This window comes from Melospiza melodia, chromosome 13 (genome assembly GCF_035770615.1).
Source record: "Melospiza melodia melodia isolate bMelMel2 chromosome 13, bMelMel2.pri, whole genome shotgun sequence".
Lineage (NCBI taxonomy): Eukaryota > Metazoa > Chordata > Aves > Passeriformes > Passerellidae > Melospiza > Melospiza melodia.
Window position 1 is genome coordinate 13762311 of NC_086206.1, and position 19954 is coordinate 13782264.

A 19954-nucleotide genomic window follows, 5' to 3' on the forward strand; every position below is an offset into this window, starting at 1 on the left:
CAAACACACACAAAACCCAAACCAAACAAACAACAAAACCAAGCCAAATAACAACAACAAAAAACAAAAACTGGATGAGAACCCCTACCCCAAAAGAGTCTCCAGTATTTGGAGACTAAAATATTTTGCATTAATTCCTTTAGTGGCTAAATAGTAAAACCTATTAAGTATTTAGACATTAAATAAAGAAAAATAAAAATTCTTCAGCAAAAAATTTTGTCCTGCTATGTGTCAACTTCACATATATTCATCACAATTACTACCCCTGTTCAATAATTATTTACTGGAGTTCTCTCACTGCTTCTGCAGCTGTACAGAGTGATGGCCTGAAGTAACACTGAGGAGTTTTGCTGTATGTTATTACTACATTTGCACCACCTCTTCCACAGACTTCAACCCATGATATGAAATATGAGTTACTTTTCTGAATTCCTCAAGAGTTTCCTCACAATCCCATCCATGGGTCACTCACTTCAACATAAAGCCCAGAGACCAGGATATGCTGAGCAGCTGGTGAATGGCATGGTGAGGGTTTTGTTGTTGTTTTGGTTATTTTGGGGTTTGTTGCTTTCTCAATGTGGTTTTAGTTGGCTTGGATTATGTGGCTGCTTTTAGTTATCCTTTAGCTATGTATCCAGCACATAATTGGACTCAAATCAATGGCCCTATTGCTTTACACTACAACTAAAAATAATTTAATGTGAATTACTGAATCAGAGAGTACTAATATTAGTTCTTTTGAGGATTACAGTATACTACAATATTATACAGAAAGGTGATGGGGAAAATTGCCATCTCCCTGATTTACTATTAAAATTCTTCCCAAGTTTTTCAATTGCTTAATCCAAGTTACAAGAAATACATGGGAGCTGGAAGGAATTTCCACCAAAAAAACCCCAAGAAGACAGAACTACAGGAAGAAATTGAGCTGCTGAAACACTAAACAAGAGGCTAATACTAATAAAATTAAAAGAAAATTAAAATGCTGATCTGCAGACTTTTAAATTATTTCTTTTTAGAAGCATGTACTGATGTTGAGACCAGCTTGTTGAAGCCCATGATATCTCTTAAGAGGCAGGTCTGGTATGAAAAGTGCCTTCACTTAAGTAGCAACATGTGCACACATGCAATATACAGAGCCCATGAAGCCTGAAGGAAAAATTCAGAGGAGAATAAAGCAAGAACTAAAACTTAAACCCTGTTCCTTCCAGACAAGGACACACAAAGACAAAAATCACCCTTCCATTTCAGCATCTCCGATCCGTTCCCAGAATACCAACACAGAAGACCATTGAATACCAACATCAATTAGCTGTACACAGATTAAAAGCATGCCCAAACCACTGATGATTATTAAGGGCTCACTTTATGAACGAGCGGAAGCATCGTGCAATAAATCCTTGGGCAGCAGCAGCAGAAAATGAGAAAACAATGTGAAGAAAGGGGAGGAAAAAAGAAAAAAAAATTAGTTGTTGCTCCAGAGATGTAATATTGTCCCATTAGAGTAAGTCACCATCTCTTTTTGCCCTGAAGGAAGGAATGACTATAAAATTAGCATTACCACATGCAGGATTCCAAGAACAATTCAAAAGAATTCCTGGTTCCCTTATAAGACCTTGAGCCTGATCTCATTTGGACAACATCTTCTAAAGAAGTCAAAGAGGTGACCAATTTAATAACAGTAACTGATGATCACAGGAGGTTGCAGCAACAGAATATAGGTTTCACCTTGTGGCAAAATTTCTGTTCCTATAACCATTTAATTGTGCAATACAAGCACCAGGAATTGCTATCCAAATGCAGAAATGAGGAGAAGGGCAAACTGAGCATGAGACACAAAGTCCAGGTTCACTAAACTGAAGATTTAACAAAAGGCAGAGGTGCTAGAGGTGGTCACTGATCTGTTCCATGCATGGACAGGTTCAGGTCACATTTTTCAAAGGTACTGTTACACTTCTAGCTGAATTTCAATTTAGCAAATAAGCTTCCATACTTAAGGTTTTAATACATCCACCATCTATCCATCAAAACCCCCAGGCAGTAGAAAACAACTAAAAGGCAAAATATTGATGGCTAAACAATGGGATGAATGTTTATTACTTCTCTGGGTATCATGAAAGCCACAAATAACTGAACTCGGTTTGAACTCTGGAAATATCTGTGGAACAAAAAGCCCTAAAATACAATATGCAGCTTCTTTTTACTGTTAGTCAAAATTCACCATACTTTTTATGTGATAATCTTTTTCCACTGAAAAATTGAGTATGCAGAACTGCTTTCAAAACAAAAATGTAATGTTCAAAGAGAAGACACAACAGGTAGAGCACTGCATCTTCCAAATACTCAAAACTTGGAACATACACATTTAAGCATCTGTTCTCAGTCTACAATTATTGCATACCAGATATCTGGCTCAACAAATTAAAGTTCATTGTCTTCTAAGAATCTAAAGGTTAAAAAAAAAAAGAAGAAAGAAAACATACCATGCCTGAATGTTTCCTATTACCTCTTGCAATATCACTGTTGTCCCAAAATGTTGAAGGACAAACATGCAAATATTATTGCCTTTTGTCACAAATCACTTGTTTACTTGCAGTGGTTTGAGAGCCACAAAGAGGATTTTAGGTCAGAGCTTCCAAGTAGTACCCAAAAGGGCAGAGTTGGAACTGTGTAAGTGCTGTTACCCACAGGGGTTAAATACTCACCAGAACATATTCAATTACCTTTCCTTTTAGCAAATATGTCATGACAAACCATGGATATAGATACAGTATCCTCTGAGACAAAAGGCAGAAGACATCAAATAAGGGCTGCTGGAAAACAGTGTTTGTAGCTGGTGCCTTTTTTTTCTTTTTAAGACTTACCAAGAAGATAAATTTCTGTTTGTTCACCTGAGAGCATTCCATCAGTCCATACAGACTGATATTACCTGTAGTATATTTGCTGTCAGAATGGACAGCACAGATAATACAGATTTTCTTTAGTTTGCAATGTAATATAGCTTTAATGAAAGATGCTCCTGCCTGTAACCAAAATTATTAGGAACTGAAACAATGTTTGACCAAGACATCTGTCTCTTTTTGCAAGTCACCACACCCAGCTCACAGCTCTCTGTATTAGAAATCAGCAAACTTTCAGTGTTGATGGTCAAACACTGACCCTACCAAAAGGATCCCACCACCAAGTGGCCAGGACAGAAAACTTCTGGCAGCCCCTACTTTCCTGTGGCAGCCCCTTTGCAGCCCCACTCCCACTGGGGCTCTGAACTCTTCAAACTCAAACCCAGACACCAAATCACTGCTTCCAGATCAGGATTTGTTTATTTAATGGGAAGGAAGGCAAATCGTGTGTTACTCTTCAGTCTGCCAGTTAAATATACAACAAGCATCTTGCAGTTTCCAAAAGTTCTCGCTTGGTCAGTTTGGCCTCCACTGATCAATACTCAGAGGTCCAAAGAGGTCTCAAGGAGAGGGCTACATACTAACCTGGTACCCCTGGAAGAAACTGAGTATCTCCTTCATTCCTGTGTTATATGGCAAGCCCTGCATCCGGACCAAGGCTCCAGGCTGGGGCAGGATGGGAGTGTGGGTGGCAGTGGCAGCAGCTGCCACAGCTCCTGGGGGAGCTGCAATGTACCCCACCGTGGTAGGAGATACTGGAGGGCTGAAAGAGAGAGGGGGAGCAAAATTGTTACAAAACCCAGTAACTGTTTCTACTAGGAAACCAAAAACTTAGATTTGAAAAATAATCCAAATACTACAGAAAAACAGAGATGTGGATTGTTTTGAGGACTTTCTTAATTTCTCTTCAGCGTCTTATGATCTATTTTTAGAGCAAGGAGGCAAGGGAAAATGGCTAACATTTGTAGTTAAAGACAAAAGGAGTGGCATTTGTCATTTCACAGGGGAGTAGGAATAGTAGCTGCAGATGACTTGTTGTAGATCGTTAATGAAAACACAAAGAAATAAAGGGGAGGGGTGTTGCCATAGTATGAAAAGGAGGAAAACACCCTAATCTGGCATTTCAGAGCCACAAAATAGTGAGTAATTAGCATCTCCATCACTGGTCAGGGCTCATTAGGAAATTCCTAGATACTCAAGCTAGCAAGTGTCACACAAGCCTAGGAGCTATCAGTGAACAAGCTATTTCCCCACAACCCCTGTACCAGACTTCAGTGACTCATGCTGATACCATCTGTGGAAGGGAAAAGGTGGAGATTTGCTTTGCTTTCACATGTAAAAATGTTCTTTGGTCTCACTGATGTACAAAATCAAACCGAGTACACCGAGTACACACCTATGAGGAGTCTTTCAGCATGAAAACAGTTTTGTAAGTAAAAGAACAAACTAAGAGGTGAGGGTAGAGGTGTGAATTGACACAGTTTCTCTTCTGGCCAAGAAATAGAACTGCCTTGATGACATTGCCTCAGTACCAAAAATACCCTTTTTGGCCAACATTATCACGAGATTGAAGCAGAACCTACAGAGATGAATCCCCTTACAAGGTCACAGAGAAACAGTTAAAATGGTTTCTGCCTCTGTTGCTGAACATTAAGTTCCCAGGACTACCTACACTAGAAGTGCAAATTTAAGAGCTGTTCACAGGTGATCACAGAGTCACCTACTGCACTGGGATGAAAGGTTAAGAGGAGCAGTGAAATCTCGGGGTTACCTGGGATAGTAAGCTGTGTAGTTCATGTAGAGCTGAGCAGCCTGAGCTGGGTAGTAGGTAACAGTTGGAGGAGCAGCTGCAGAGGCCTGGGGCGTCCTGGTGGATGGCAGGAGGGCTTGTGGCTGGTAAAGGGCTGCTGCCTCTGCTGGGATCACAGCTGCTGTTTGGAAAGCAGCATAAGCTGGTGGAGAAAGACCTAAAACCAAACCAGGACACAGCAACAAAAAAGCAATCAGAATGGAGAAGTCTCAGATGAGTAACTCCTCTCCTACAGCAATGTGATTGAAACCATCTGGGCATGATTGATGAACCCTTGAGCAGAGACTGCTCTCTAGCCTCTCCCCTGGAGACCTTTGCTACATTGCCACGAAAAACAACTCGGGCATTGGGAATGAGTAATTGCTAAAAGTTCACAGCTTCTAGATGTGAGCAGCCTTGTCTAAATGTAAATGGAAAGTAGGGAACTTCAGAGTTAATAAAAGAAAGCATAAAGCCATGTGCATAGAGAAAGCAGGCGTGCACACCAACACACCCTGGTGTTTTCTAACAGAAGTTGTACTCTGTGGGACAAAAGCACCATAATAGTGCTTGGGCATCCACGTGGGTGCACACATGGGCATCCATAACTACTGACCATGAGACTTTATGTATAAGCTTCCTGAGACTTCAAAAAGTATTTTTAGGATACAGCAAATGGAAGGGAGAATACCCCACTAGATCACCAGTCTGATGGTTTTTGATGAATAAATACCTAATTTGTCCAGGAACAATAAGCTTGGCTTGGTGTGCAGTCAAATTGGTTTTATGTACTATATTTGGCAGCTTTTTATTATTTTGCAAATACATCAGTATCTGCTTTGTGATTTGGTAGTGAGACTAATTAGAACAATACAGTAAAATTCCATTATAGCTCCTCAGTAAGGTTCACTGTAATCTTAAAATAAAAAAATTAAAATCCATCCAACTTCACCACTCTATGGTTGGTTAGTATATCATCCCAGTGGGTGTTTTCCTTCAAAAACAAGCCCAAAGAGTACCTTCTGAATGCTCTGAGGCAAGATAGCAAGAGCACTCATTGGCAGCTGGAATACAGAACTTCTCCCCATTTTAAAAATCCCTCTTATTCCAAGTAGATTTCACTACAGGCAAGTCTACTGCAGAGCTCAGAAGAACAGTACACCCATAAAAAGCAAAGTGTGCAACAATTTCACTGGCAAGGCCTTGCTGCCCTCTACTCACCACCGAAAATACAATAAAAATGCCTCTGATCAGTCCCATTATTGCCCAAAGGGAACAATTCCAATCTTAGCATGTACACAGATGGATGATTATTGATCATGGCAAAACCCGAGTCAAAAGGTGAAAGGCCACAAAGCTTCAGCACCTACCACATATCAGCCTTTAGCAGCAGAGAGCAGAAGAATTGGAGACTTACATGGTAACTTACATGGCGGTGGGGATAAGCCACTACGATTTAAAGTGCCACCCATTAAAACAAAGTTCATCTCCTCTCCAGAACACTGGAATACTTCCACATAACGGTCCTTCATCATTTTTTTGTGACATTTTTGAGCCACCATAAAGGCTTTGTCAGCAGATTTCATTTGGATAAAAGCATCGCCTGACGGTCGTCCCTAGGGGAGGCGGGGAAGTAATTGTAGGTCAGTCTGTTATGAAATCACCCAGATCACAAGAAATGCAGAAAGGACTAAGATCAAACATCTCCTGAAAGCCTGTATCCTTATTCCTTTTCTGGCACAAATGACTCACAACTCAACAATTCTATTTAGGAGCAGAAAAATCAAGACTCATGCAACAAGTGCCCAGTTAACACAATGCTGCTTCAGTCCTCTGCAGAAAGAAACAGAATCATGTAGCACGGAAAAAAATGTGGAGGTCTCTCATCCAAAAGCTGTTCAAAGCAGGACTAACTTTCAATTTACGTCAGGCCACTCATGGCCTTCTCCACTTGAAATCTGAGCATCTCCAGGGGTGAAGGTTCCATATCACCTCTGGGAATCTGTTCAGGTGCTTAGCTAATTTCTCATTGTGATTTTATTTTTTCCCTTTTCCATCAACTGGAATGGGAGTTTTTGGATGTAGTTTATTCACATTGTCTCTTATTCTTTTGCTGTGAAGCTCTAGGAAGAGCCTGGCTTTGCCTTCCCTACAACTGCTTTCAAGGTAATAGTACAACAGCATAAAGTTCCAGATCCTTTCGTAAAGTCCATAGCTGCATTGGAAGTTGATTTCCAGGCCTGATTTTCTGCAATCTGACAGATACCTGTCTGTATAAAATACAAAAAACTTTCTTAACCAAAAAAATATACACACACAAAAGAAACTCCTAAACAAATATAGTAGATCAGTCATTTGTTTTCTTTAATACCTCAGTATTTCTCTCATTAAGAGCTTACTTTTAACACAAGACAGCAGGGAAAATATATCTCTATGATCACATCATTAAAATACACCCAAACCACAATTTTTAATTATCAACTCTCTTTAAAACCTGAGCAACTGCTCATCAAATTAGAAAAAGCTCATTTTGACACAAAGAGCACTCAACGCAGCAGGAACCCTGAAGTTGACAGAGCAGCTATGCCATCTAAAGGAGAGATTTTTGTAATGTATCTCCAGCTTCTGGCTGAAAACAACCTCCAGGATAAGGTTATCATTCAAAGAACAAGCTTCATCTTTCCCAGGCTGATGCATATATACATACAGAGAGAGAAAAGCAAGGGTGTATGTAAAAGGGGAAGAGAAATGAGGCAAAGACAGATGAAGAGAACATTACATTTTCCCAAGGCTGGAGAAGACTAAAGCCAAGATCAGGTAAGCTGCCCTGACTCCTAACCTGTTCAGTCAATGCAAAGTTACTCCTCCCATGCAAAATGCCTTACCTGCTGATTAAGGACCATGTGAACTCCATGGGGCTTGATATCCCCCGTGGCATCTCCCATAAATTCCAAGATGTCATCAATGCCAGCAGTGTAGGGAAGGCCCCTGAGCCGCACGCAGTCGCGGACGCTGCCCGTGGCGATGGTGTACGGAGGGGGGATGACTGGGATGATGGGAGTTGGAAGGGTTGGAATAAGAGGTGTTGACATGTATCTATTGAGTACCTGTTGGCAGAAAACCCACAGCAATGCAGATTTACAATCATCTGTCTGAGCACAGGGCAGTTCTCACAATACTATTTCCAACAAACCCTTCTTATACTAAGTCACTGCAGTTACTTTTCTGTTGGGCATTTGAAAGTTTTAAACTCAGAAAAGGAGAGAGGAAGGCTAACAAATTCAATTTGCCAGACCCCAATGACAGACTTTTCTCATGTCAATATAAAAAAGTTAAAAGTCTATTACTGTTTATGGCATCTCAAAAAGGAACATCTGAAATCACATCTGTGCTAATAAACCAGTATTGCCACACACAGTTCTTAGTTAAATCAGGGTAAATTAAAACCAATCATTTTAAAAGGACTGAGACCTGAAATAGCCAGTAAGTGAAAGTACTAATTTTAATTTATTTTAAAAACTGATTGGTTAAGTGAGAGTGCTTATTTGTTTAACCCCAGTGCTCATCTCCAAGTACAGATTTTCTGAGGAAAAAATAAAAGTTAAAGATAAGAATATAGGAGACTTTGATCTCAACATTTTCTCTTGACTCATTTCCAAATGACAAAGGGATCATACAAAACATGTAGGGGCTTACTGCTGAAAACCATTTTTACTGATGATTATCACAAATAAACACATTCTGCCAAAAGAGCTACTAAAAGCAGGTCACAAAGCTTTAGTTTTGTTAAAAGTTATTTGGCTTAGGGAGTTGGTTTCAACAATGTCCTTGTAATGCATTTCAGGACAGAAGTTTCTCTTAGTTGTGTGGAGAATATTGCAATTACTTTGTATTACACTAAATAGATGAGAGCTGGCTTTGATTCTTGTAATTACTCAAACAAGTAGCCCATAATTTCCTAAGAAATAATCTCTTGCCCAGGCAGCAAAAAAGTTTGGGTGTCATCCTAGACAGCTGTCATAGAGGAAGAAGCAATGAATATAAGCTATATCCAGGTCTCCCTAAAAAAAGTGGAAGCAGAGACTTGGTTGCTGTGACAGAGTGATTTTGTTCCTTAGAGGATTTTGCTTCCTTCTCCCTCAGGAGGGAAGTTATGGGGGACAGGGAAATGCCACGTCCCAATCCTCACAGCCCACAGATTCTTTGCTGTTGTAATATCCATATCACAGTAGTGGCAATGATCTACAAGTGTGGATATCCTTTCCCTTGCCCCATCCCTTCTACAGAAAGATTTCTCCTGTCACATAAATTGCACAGTAACTGTATTACACTTTTATAGCCAGTGGTTATGCAAACACCTGACCAAACCTAATACTGGTTCCCCCTGGAGCCACCAGTCTAGAAGTATTCTGTGTCAGGAAGAAAAATACTATATGTGATATTTTTCATAGGGACAAGCTGCTGGTGACAAAATATAATGGTTTTACCAGTTTAAGAAGGTAATGATAGGAACTGGTGAAGGACAGGGGAAAAAGGAAATATATCACCTCAGGGAAAAAAAAAAAATCACTTCCTTTCACCAAAAAAACCAGATATATCCTCTTAATTCTTAGTTTCCAAGAAAGCAGTTGCTCATTTCATGCATCCAGATTTGGATTTAATATTAGAAATTCTGTACATGGAGACTAGCATTTAAAGACTGCAGATTCTCAAGAAGTATTACTACAACACTATCAATCTACTATATTTTTAGAATTATTTTTGTGATTTCAGTCAGCCTTTAAGGAAAAGAAAAACATGATTTTCACTTTATAGCCTGAAGGAAGGTAAAAATTAAACCACCCAAGCAGTGGCAGCTTAAAAAAAACCCCAAAACCAACACCCCCTCCCCGATCAAAGCAAAACCAATGCTGCACAATTTTCCATGCCCATTAGGAAATATGTATTGACCTTTCTTAACATTTTTCATATAATAAATGTTCATGATTCTCTACAACATATTTGTGTGTAAGCATTAGAAGAAATGTTTCAACTGTTCTGTTTTGAATCTCACAATCAATAGTTACAACCTGTTGGACCTCTGCCGCTGTGCTCCTGAAGAGTTCAATGTAACGTTTTCCAAGTATTTCTTTGTGCTTTTTAAGTGCATTCTGTGCATATTCTTCACAGGAAAACAACACAAATGCATCTCCTGTGGGCCTGCCATCTGGGTACTTGACAAAGAGAAGTCCCTCTTTCCCTCCTGTGACTGGGCACTCCGGCCCCAGGAAGCCCAAGACATCTTCCTGGGTAGCAGTGAATGGAAGGCCTCTCATCCTGATGATAACTTGATTCTCCTTGGACAAGAACTGGGCCACTTCATTGGAGGTGCCTGGCAGAGAGATAACAGCACGTGGTCAGCTAAGAACCTGTGGTCAGGGCTGGGCACCCAGTTCCAGGGGATTCAGCAGCAGCGGGGAAGCACTAAGGAATACAGTAGGTAAGCAGCCAGCAACAAAACCAGACAAGACCCAAAACACTACTAACTCTCAGCAATCTGTTTTGAGGGGAAAACCTCTTCATCTGCAAGTGCTTCATATTTTAATAAAATTGGAGCAAAGATAAGATCAGTGTGAATTAATACAAGATACATGGATGCTTCCACTGCAAAGGCTGGTCTTCCTCCAAGAAGGAGGAAAGTCTGTGAACATCACAGCTCAAATGCTCATAGCTCAGTTTCAACAACTTGACAGGGTCAAACATTCTTGGAAGACAAAACAGGAAAAGCTACTTCATTATCCATTTGCATCCTCAGTCAAGGAAAGAAAAAAGAACTTGAACAACATTCCTACGAACTGAAGTAATCACACTGAACTTCAGCATCACTTACCTCCTGCAATTTTTAAGAATTCTTCTCCAGTTGCTTTGTAAACCTTGAAAGAAAGAACAAAAAAAAACCACATGAAAATCACAATGTTCAGTTTTAAATGACACATATACTTTCAAGAGAATTGTGTTTTGGTACTTTGAGGAAAACAGAAGTGCAGTTTGGTTTTAAATGAGCACGTAGCTTAAAATATTCAGGTTTCTCTCCAAAGATTTGTTTCAAGTTACAGCTTTTTACCTCAATGTATCTGCTACCCATGTGATGCTTGTGCCTTTCCAGGGCAAGGTCTCTCTGCTCAGAATTGACAAACCGAACCAAAGCCTCCCCATTTCTTCTTCCTTGGGAATTCAGGCAAAGAGCCACACCACCTCTGGAAGGTAAAGTCAACAAATATAAGTTTAGTCTGAATCTTTAATATATTTAATAAACAACTGTGTAAGAATAGTAAAGGAATCAGACTTAAACATGAAGATTACAGATGTAAAAAGAAATTGCTACTATCCAAAATTTAATTTTTGTTGTAACAGAATTATACTTTAAAATCTGTTTAATTGAGCTCGTGGATCTCATGTTGTTCATCATTTTCTCAACTCCCATAAAGTTGCAAATTTGTCCCTCCTATTATCTCAGATGTACATTTGAAATTCCTCATCTCTCTAAATTAAAAAAATATATTTTTTCAGTGTTGGAGATCTGGAATATATATTAAGTGACAGGTATGATAAATAACCTCACTCTCTTCATATATATGTATACACATAAATCTATACATAGGTATATACATGAATCATATGAAAATTTATTCCAAACAGTACTTAGAAGTTTCTGAATGTGGCCTGTTTAAGAGGTATAGAAGAATAATAAGTTGGCACAAAATTAAAGCTTTTTTCATGCCTTGGCCTCTGCTTTGATTAATGCAGTAGGAGTTTCTCCCTTTTGATACTAGCAATAAATGAATGTATATTGGCTTTCCATTGATAAGTCTCTTTTCTTCTTCACACATTTCTAAACTTTCTCTTGCACACTCTAAGGCTGATAAACCTGTTCAGCTGTCATGGCCACAGCATGGGAAGGGGTCAAGTGGGGAAAGACTGAAGGACTCCAGTGGGGAGAGTGGGGGATGTATGTAAAAGAAATATTAAAGGGACTTGGTTTTAAAGGCAAAGTGATAAAGTGATAAAGCAAGGTTAATTTTCCTTATCTTACTTGGCAATGTTGAGTCCTTTGAAAAATCGAGCGATGTCCTGGTCTGAAGACTGCCATGGCAAACCTCTGGCACGTATTACTGTCTCACTGTCCACAGTTTCAGACTTACTGCTGCACAGAAAGAAAAAAGAAGACAAACTAAGCTTTCATCCAGGTTTTCCAATATTTTACCAAACTTCAGATTGCAACTAACTGAATTGTAAATTTGGAGCATATTTTCTGTTGAGACTCTCCTATCTCCATTATTCCTTTCAATAAAGAAATGGAAGATAACTTGGATAATTCCTTTATATCTACAACACTGTAGATGCACAATGTTGTCACCACATTGCAGTTCCTTAAACAAAAAAATAGGAAAACTGCCTCAATGCAAAGTAATGAGGAACTGAATTGATTTTATTTGAAAGATCTAGCAATCCAAGCAACACAAATGACTTATGCCTAAAATATTTCAGTCTGGACACTGAAATGCATTTGTAAAGAATGAGCCATCCTGTCCCTTCATGCCTGAACCCAACACCCAATTCAGCATGTAAAAGCACTTTGGGAAGCACCACGCAGCTCAGCTCATGCAGGGTGCACTGGCCATCAGCCCTGTTGACTTAGGGAAAGTTCACAAATATTTCTTCACCCTGGGTAAGATAAAACAGCCTCGCTGCCATGCAAAACAGAGGCAAGAGAACAAAGAGCATTTAACTTGCAGTGACTTTAAAGAGGTGGACTAAAGTGCAGCATTCAGCATGCCAGCCACAGTCTGGCTGCACTGCAGTGACTGCTGAGTACACTGGGCTGTTCTCAGGAGCCAGCCTGCTTTCACATGACCATGGGGAAATATTCACAAGCTTTCCTTGCCGTACACAAGACTCATCTTTGTTTGTAAACAACCGTGACAAGGGCACTTACCAAGGACCTGTTTCATACTTGTGTTTCACAGTTTCAGGCTCAGTAAATATGTGATCTGTGACAAAACAAGAAGTTTAAATATAACCAGAGTCAGAGATTACTTAAGAATGACAGCATCACTGCCAATTCTTTCAGAAAAGAAGGATTTCAGCATTCAGTATAAATAGTTAACTTACTACAACCTTCTGAAAGCATGCTGAAAATGATAGCCACCATGGTCTTCACTTGCCACACGCCAAAGTCCTCCTCTGCTTCATCTGTCCCTAAGCCTAGATCTAAACAGGTGATTATAGAAAATAACAGACTTGCACAATCCTTTGTAAACAAGTCATAAGGCTTTCCTGAAATTAGCACAGAACTAATAATCAAATGTACTGGTCTTAGCAGGGACATGTGGCTATTAGACATGTTACTCTGCTCATAAACTGGTTTATATTCACTGCAACAGACCACAGTTTGAAAACTATTGAGAGCTTACATAATCTCAGTGTTAATAGTCCAAAAAAGGAAAAGCTGACTAAGTTCCTATCACTTTAAACATAACTGAACTTCAATCCCATTCAGATGGGCCCCAACAATCTCTCTAATTTGAACTAAGATATAGAGTATTGTTTGGGTCTTGTTTTTGCTTTATTTTCAACTCATTTTAGTCAGGATCATGCAAGATAACTATTATCTGCAAACAGTGGAAACCTGCAGGCCAGCGGGTGCTGAAAAAGCCCACTGACAGCTCAGCTTTTCCTTTAAGATCAAGCACCAATGCAGGAGATGCTTTTCTTTGGCAGATTTACTAAATATGGTTTAGAAATCAATTAGATTCAATTTGGGGGGAGGGGGGGAAATGCAAGCAGAGCCACTCCCCTGACACACACTTAAGTAGACACTCCTTTCACTTTCCCTGTGAGTTTATAAAACCCACATTTAGTTTTATTCTTCTAAACTTTGTAATAATCACAGAGATAAAACTCAAGGAACTGAACTGCTTGTGGGATATAAGCTGCAGCAAAAGGATACATTCTGCCATGGTCTTGATAGTCTGGTCTTTCACGGCGGCTGAACTAGGGTAGCAAGTGTGGAATTCTTTGCGCAGATCATAAAAGGAATAGAAGCAGTCTGACAACAAGAAGTTCTACAAGGAAGGCAAAAATACTTGGTTTATACATGCTAATCCTTTAAATTTCAAGTAATACTTTTGAACTGAATGAGGCACTCTCAGAAATTACGTAGTTCCACATCACCAGCTTGTAGGTGATGGAGCAGTTTGGTTCCTTTGTAACACAGTTCAAATTCCATAACTACAGAACTGGATGTCTACATGAACAAAGTCAAATAACCTCTGGGAGTCAGACCCATGGAAAACAGCTGGAGAGGATGGCTGGGAAAAAAATATTTTAATATGTCTACGTTTTACTGTTAATTCCTATTTTTGACACTATTTTATCTTTTGTGGCTACACTGAAAAGCAGATTTGTACCAAACCACAATGACAAATTTTAAATAAATATTGTCACGGAATACAAAATCTCTTTCAGCAACTTTCAGAAAAAGACCCAATAACTGGCCAGCTCCTTCTATGTCAGCAGGTCTCATTCTTGTGGGGTTCCTGCAGACCCTGCTAAGCCAGCAAACTCAAGAGTCACCACCTTGCACAAAGGCAAGGTTCTCCTCCCTGTGCATGACAGGGTGCTCTAAACCCTCCAGGAACTTGGAGCAGAAACTGCTGCTTCATGTGGGAGTAGCAAACAAGAAGCAGCTCTGCTTCCCACTGAATAAATGTAGATGGGGAACCACTGCCAGGCCACACCACCACCTGTGTGCTTACCCTCCACAGGACACTGGTTTAATACAAGCCTAAGCAAAGCAATAGTTCTCCATCACTTCTGCTGAGGTTTGATCTGTACCTTTGTTTATACTCCACACACAGAATTCAAAGTACTTGTATTGCCTCTGTCTCTATCCTGTTTTTCCTAATTTTCCTATTCCTTATGCTCATCTGGGAGTCCAAGCAGTGTGGCTGACTTTCAAGAGTAAGTGCCTAAAACAACTACTCATGGCTCAGGCAGGGAAGGAATCATCTTCAATGGTCTTGGGACACTCCAGCTCCCAGGTGGAATTGTATTACTCCCCTCCCAGTGCTGCCTCTCTGCACCAGTTCTGATCTTGTACCTTCTTGGATGTTTCTGGGTGGAGAACTTGTCGGATGAGTAACTGGCCATCACTGCAGAGTGTGTAAGAGCTCCTTCCAAGTACTTTCAAATCACTGGATACCAGCTGACTAAACTGGAAAATGAAGAGAAATTTTTATTGTAGTGACTGATAATTTCATGCACCAGCCATTACTTCAGCACTTTTTAAAAAGGAGATAAAGTAATTCAACATTTTGTAAAAGTTTTTGAAAAAACATGATGGAGAACAGACATGGGCTCCTGATTAAAGAAGGTAAATAAACTGCATGCATTTGTGGAATAGCAAACAAGAACACCCAGAATATAGTAAAAAAAAAAAGACTAATTAGGAAGATACAGCAGAATTATGAGTTTATATGAAAAGTGATAATACTATACTGGTAATGTACAGAATCTGGACTAACTATAATTTAAGTTATTAAATATTTGAAAGAACTTTGAAGATAAATCACAACATTGATTTTGCAATACCCTTTCTTCACCTATAGCACCTCTGATTATATCCTTAATAATTTTTTTTTAGTTCAAAAACAAAAAACCTACTCATTAGGTTTTAATTATGTTTCAAAAGTCATATATTAAGAAAAGCCAAACAAATAGTGATCTAATACCTTCAAAAGTAAAATGATAATCAAGTCACGTCCAAGCTAAAAAAGGTCTTGGTATAGCTAAAATGTTATGAATACTAGATTTAAAAAAAATTATTCCCAGCTCTAGGGTGGCTAACCCCCAGCAGATTAATTCTCAAGAGGAAAGAGCTCCAGCTGTCTTATTCTACTTTATTTTCCATCCTTAGATAACAGTTTCCAGCCTTTTATTACTCCCTACCAGTGTTAAATTCCTAGCTCCTAATAAGTCAGCTAGCATATTATAGTACCTACATGTATCAGTAAGCAGTAGCTTGTTAACTAATTTTCAAGGGGACAAATGTAATTATTCTAAGCTTCCCTCTTGATGCTACTCCCTCCCAGGAAAGCATCACCTCACAAACAAGCAATAATTACAATCACAATGCAATAGCCACCCACTGCTCTCAGCAACAGACTATAACTCCAAAACAACCACCCCCAAAAGCAAATTAAAAGTTGACTTGAGACTTAGACAATATCTTTGTGCTGTCTTTTAACCTGTGTATGGGGAGAAAAGAGAGTTGGTTTGTTTTATCACAACACATGTGACACTACATCATTACAGTCTCTGCTCAGGAAAGGTGATGTCCTAATGACCTGATCCCACAGCTACACAGAACCCAAGTGTGAGCAAGAGTTGCAGCACCTGTAGCCCAAAGGTAAGGCTCCACAAGGGAAAACACGTGTATTGAACATGATTTAGAAGGAGCAGAGACATGATCATCCAAGCTTTATTTCAAAATAACTGCTCAAACCAATCCAGGGGCTTGGGCAGCTGACCAGAGTTCCACTACCATTCTGAGTTCAGAGTTCTGTAGTAGTGGGTACTACACATCAAAACAGGGAACTGAGGGGCAGAGCTGGGTAAGGGGGGCACTCAGCTCAGCACCTTGTGTTAAGTTGCTTCATTTGCAGATATATTTACAGATATAGACAGGAACATATCTATAAAGTGAAGTTACTTAATAGCAGAGAACATATTTGAAACTATAAGAAGGGTGAATATCCCCACAAAACAAAAACTTTTATAATGCAATTGTCCGCACACTACCAAACCACACAAAAAGAACAAATACACCACCAACAGATGGTGTATAACTAACTAAAACAACTAACTAAAAATCAACCATCCCAAACTTGCAGATTCCCAAAGCCTGTTTCCTCCCAATTGCTAGTACAGGTTGTGGTCCTACCACAAGCCGAAGTCTTGAAGAACCTGAGGCTTTAAAGCCAGTTATTGTTCAAAGATGATTTAAAGTCAGAAAATTGAGATCTGAGAGTGCTCAAAATACCTCAGATGATGTGTAAACATCAAAAAAAGAAGAAAATTCCAGTGGACTCCAGAGGAACCACTTCAGAAAAGTAGTTCTGTGGACGGCCACAGTCACAGACCAACAACAAATATTCTCACCACAATAACACACATGAGAATTGCTTTCTTACTAAATGCAGCAACTTATTAGGGTTTTTTTGTTTAACTAATGCACACAGTAAAGAGCAAATATTTGTAAAAAGGGGTTGGAAATGGTGATAGGAATCAGCCTCCAGAGGGGGTGCACAGGGATTCTTGCTGAAAGGAAGCAGAGTCTTACTGATGAACAGCAATAAAACACTCCCCAAACCTTCAACTTTGTACCCTGTGTTACTGGAGATGCTCAAGAGCCAATACAGGCAGTGCAGTTAGGGAGCTATTTTGATCAGGTACAAGAAGAAATCTAACCCACACAATCTGAAGAAAGCAACAAATGTAAGCAGCCTCCTGCTGTACACATAAAATGTAAGAACTGTAGATCAAAAAGACGTCATCAAGTTAGAAAACAAAAGGAGAAAAATGTTTGCACAAGGAAGGAAATGCTCAGGTCAAATGGTGTAAGTCAAGTTAGTAAAAATCAAGACTGTTGCACTAGACTATTCACATTTTTTCCAGGTGGTATTTCCCACACAACCTACAGCTGAAAAGAAAACACAGATATTTTCAGAAGCCTGTACTGAGAAGATGCCAGAGTAGTAAAATATTGCATAGGGACACTGATAAGCCCAGAATTCCAACTGCACTAAGGTTTAAAGAACTCCCAAGGATCAGGATTTGTTTTTATTTGTACCAAGCGTTAGTATTTGCACTGCATATTTATTAAATGTCAGTGATAACATTCAACATTGCAAACTCCTTTCCAGTGGAACAATCAACATGTCAAAACAATACTCTACTTTTCTTACCAAATGCCTGCAGCTTAAAGTGCCTTAGATAAACTGCCACAAGGTTGGCAGGACTTGCTGGGAGCTTATTTAGAAACTCCTATTTTAAAACCAGCCTGTTTCAAACTTTGGGGTGTACTGCTCTGGAAGAGGGCAAGAAGACTGTGGGAAGAATAGTCAGGAGATATAAGCAACCTTTGTTATCCAAATCAGCTCAACTATGGCATGGGTTAACTGAGGAGAGGAGGGGGTAGCAGAGTGAATGGGAAGATTCACTCAGAATCAGAGCATGGGGCAAAACAGCCCCAGAGGAAGGCCAGATATTTGAGATTAGCCTGAAGTAGCTTCTTTCACCCACAGGAGATGTCTCCTAATTCTGCAGAGGTTGAGTATCAGAGGCATAGCTGTGGACCAGCTCTTGCTGCTATAGATGACACTGGACCCTCAAGTCTTTCAGGCAATAGACCCACTTGACCCACCCATGTGTCAAACTTGTTAAAGCAACTAGGGCAGATGTGTTTGTAAAGCCACATTGTTCAGCACAACAAGCCACACCAGTTAAGCAATTCAGCACTGCCCAGGAAAAGCCATCTTCAGCCTCCTTTCTTGCACCACAGATTTCAGGCAGCATTTCAAAAGCCAGCCTTGAACCAGCATCCACCCAAATGGAGCAAGCACAGGACAAGTTAAGACCAGCACCTGATTTACATTACGTTTTTCTGTCTCACATGTTGAACAACCTGTCCACAACTCTGCCATTTCATAAATTCCATCTCCATCTCCTTCACTCCACTAATAAAATCCATCTCAGCTATTTACCTGCTGTCATTCACCTTCATGCTGCCATCCAAGCATGCCCCCACTGCAGCAGGCAAAGCTGCCCCACCTCAGCACTGCCCCCACCAAGCTCACACACCCTGTCTGCCCTGCTCCTCTGCTCCTTCCACAGCACTCACACACTGCTAATTACCTCTTTGCATCTTGCAACCAGCCCTCATTCTGACTGCAAGAACCAGTCTATTAGCATCATCCTCCACCTCTCTTGCTTATTCCACCAGATCAGTCTCTCCAGCAAAGCTCTGATGAGTCATTCCTTATTTAAAGGAATTTGTTCAATAATTCCACACCAAGATTAAAAACGGAACAGAGGGAAGAGGAAGAATCAAACAAACTGCTCTGTATACTTGCCTCCTCGAAACCTAAAACAGTTCTTAGAGAAAAGGTGGTGAGAGGGAAGGACAGACTTTGAACAGCAGTTTGAAAAACTGGCTAAACAGGATTTTGGTCATGTAGCGAGAGTACAAAGAGATTGAAGAGACATGTTTTGCCAGCAGCAAATCTGGATGAAAGCCAGCACAAGCTGCTGTGTTTTTTACTGATGAATCCCAAGGGACTAAAATAACAGCCCACTTCGTGTTGCCTTAAATATAGCTGAGCTAAGATGTAGATCTTGGAGAAACAAGAAGATTCTTCATTAAGCTTTTTCTACAGTTATGATGCACAAAAAACTAAAATAAACATCTGTCTATTTGGATAGTCTCATTTTCCTTACTAAAAATAGCTGTCATCCTTGAGAAAGGCCACTGCATCTGTGCTGTATCTGTGCCTGGCATGGTAATTATACACTGAGATAATTCAGGCACAGAATGCATCCATGCTGTCAAATAGAACCATTTCTAAAACACCATGGTACTCTGGGGGGTTCTTTCTTCAAATCACCTCTGAGAAGTAACAGAAAATTCAGCTGTCCCTTATGCATCAGATTTCCAGCAGCTCCTAGTGAGTCTTTAAAGCAGCATCCTTTCCTTTAGTCATGCACAGAATTTCTCTGTTTTGCTTCTTTTGGCCCTACTGACCCATCACAGCTAAGACAAAATCATCCACAAAGCTTTAGAATTAAAGGCATCCTTGCAGTTTAAGCAGGTCTGGAATTCCATGCAAGTATAACATAAAAATAAAAAAAAAACCAGCTTAGATTGTAGTTCACACTGAAGCTAGATTTGAATCTATTTTCAAGTAGAAAGATGAGTTATATTTATCAACATTCTTTGCACAAAGAGTGGTCCTCACAGTGTAGGAATCTGGTTTCAAATCAGTAGTATCAACAGGATGTTACTAAACTGCCCAGAGTTTACAATTTGGTGATTGCAGATGAATACATGGTCAACTTCCTGCCAGATCAGCATATCAAAAAGTGCTCATTTTTTCATCCATGCCATCTTTAAACTTGGGAGGGTGAACAGATCATTTCTGGTCCAGTCAAAATTGGAGACATGAGA

The 19954-nt window shown here is 39.8% G+C and overlaps 1 protein-coding gene across 6 annotated transcripts in view; it reads right to left on the minus strand.

Annotated features, from left to right (window-relative positions):
• ESRP2 (epithelial splicing regulatory protein 2) overlaps positions 1 to 19954 on the minus strand; it is a 42161-nt gene that overhangs the window by 8119 nt on the left and 14088 nt on the right. For 2 of the 6 annotated variants that reach the window (XM_063167813.1, XM_063167808.1), the window contains exons 4-15: positions 14831 to 14944; positions 13679 to 13793; positions 12841 to 12939; positions 12665 to 12719; positions 11762 to 11872; positions 10793 to 10925; positions 10559 to 10601; positions 9759 to 10060; positions 7575 to 7796; positions 6107 to 6305; positions 4672 to 4867; positions 3486 to 3663 (exon numbers count right to left, since the gene is read on the minus strand). In XM_063167813.1, the coding sequence (XP_063023883.1) occupies positions 3486 to 3663; positions 4672 to 4867; positions 6107 to 6305; positions 7575 to 7796; positions 9759 to 10060; positions 10559 to 10601; positions 10793 to 10925; positions 11762 to 11872; positions 12665 to 12719; positions 12841 to 12939; positions 13679 to 13793; positions 14831 to 14944 (1767 nt within the window). The remainder of the gene's footprint in view (positions 1 to 3485; positions 3664 to 4671; positions 4868 to 6106; positions 6306 to 7574; positions 7797 to 9758; positions 10061 to 10558; positions 10602 to 10792; positions 10926 to 11761; positions 11873 to 12664; positions 12720 to 12840; positions 12940 to 13678; positions 13794 to 14830; positions 14945 to 19954) is intronic. The other 4 variants (XM_063167812.1, XM_063167809.1, XM_063167811.1 and 1 more) reach the window with 4 other exon arrangements.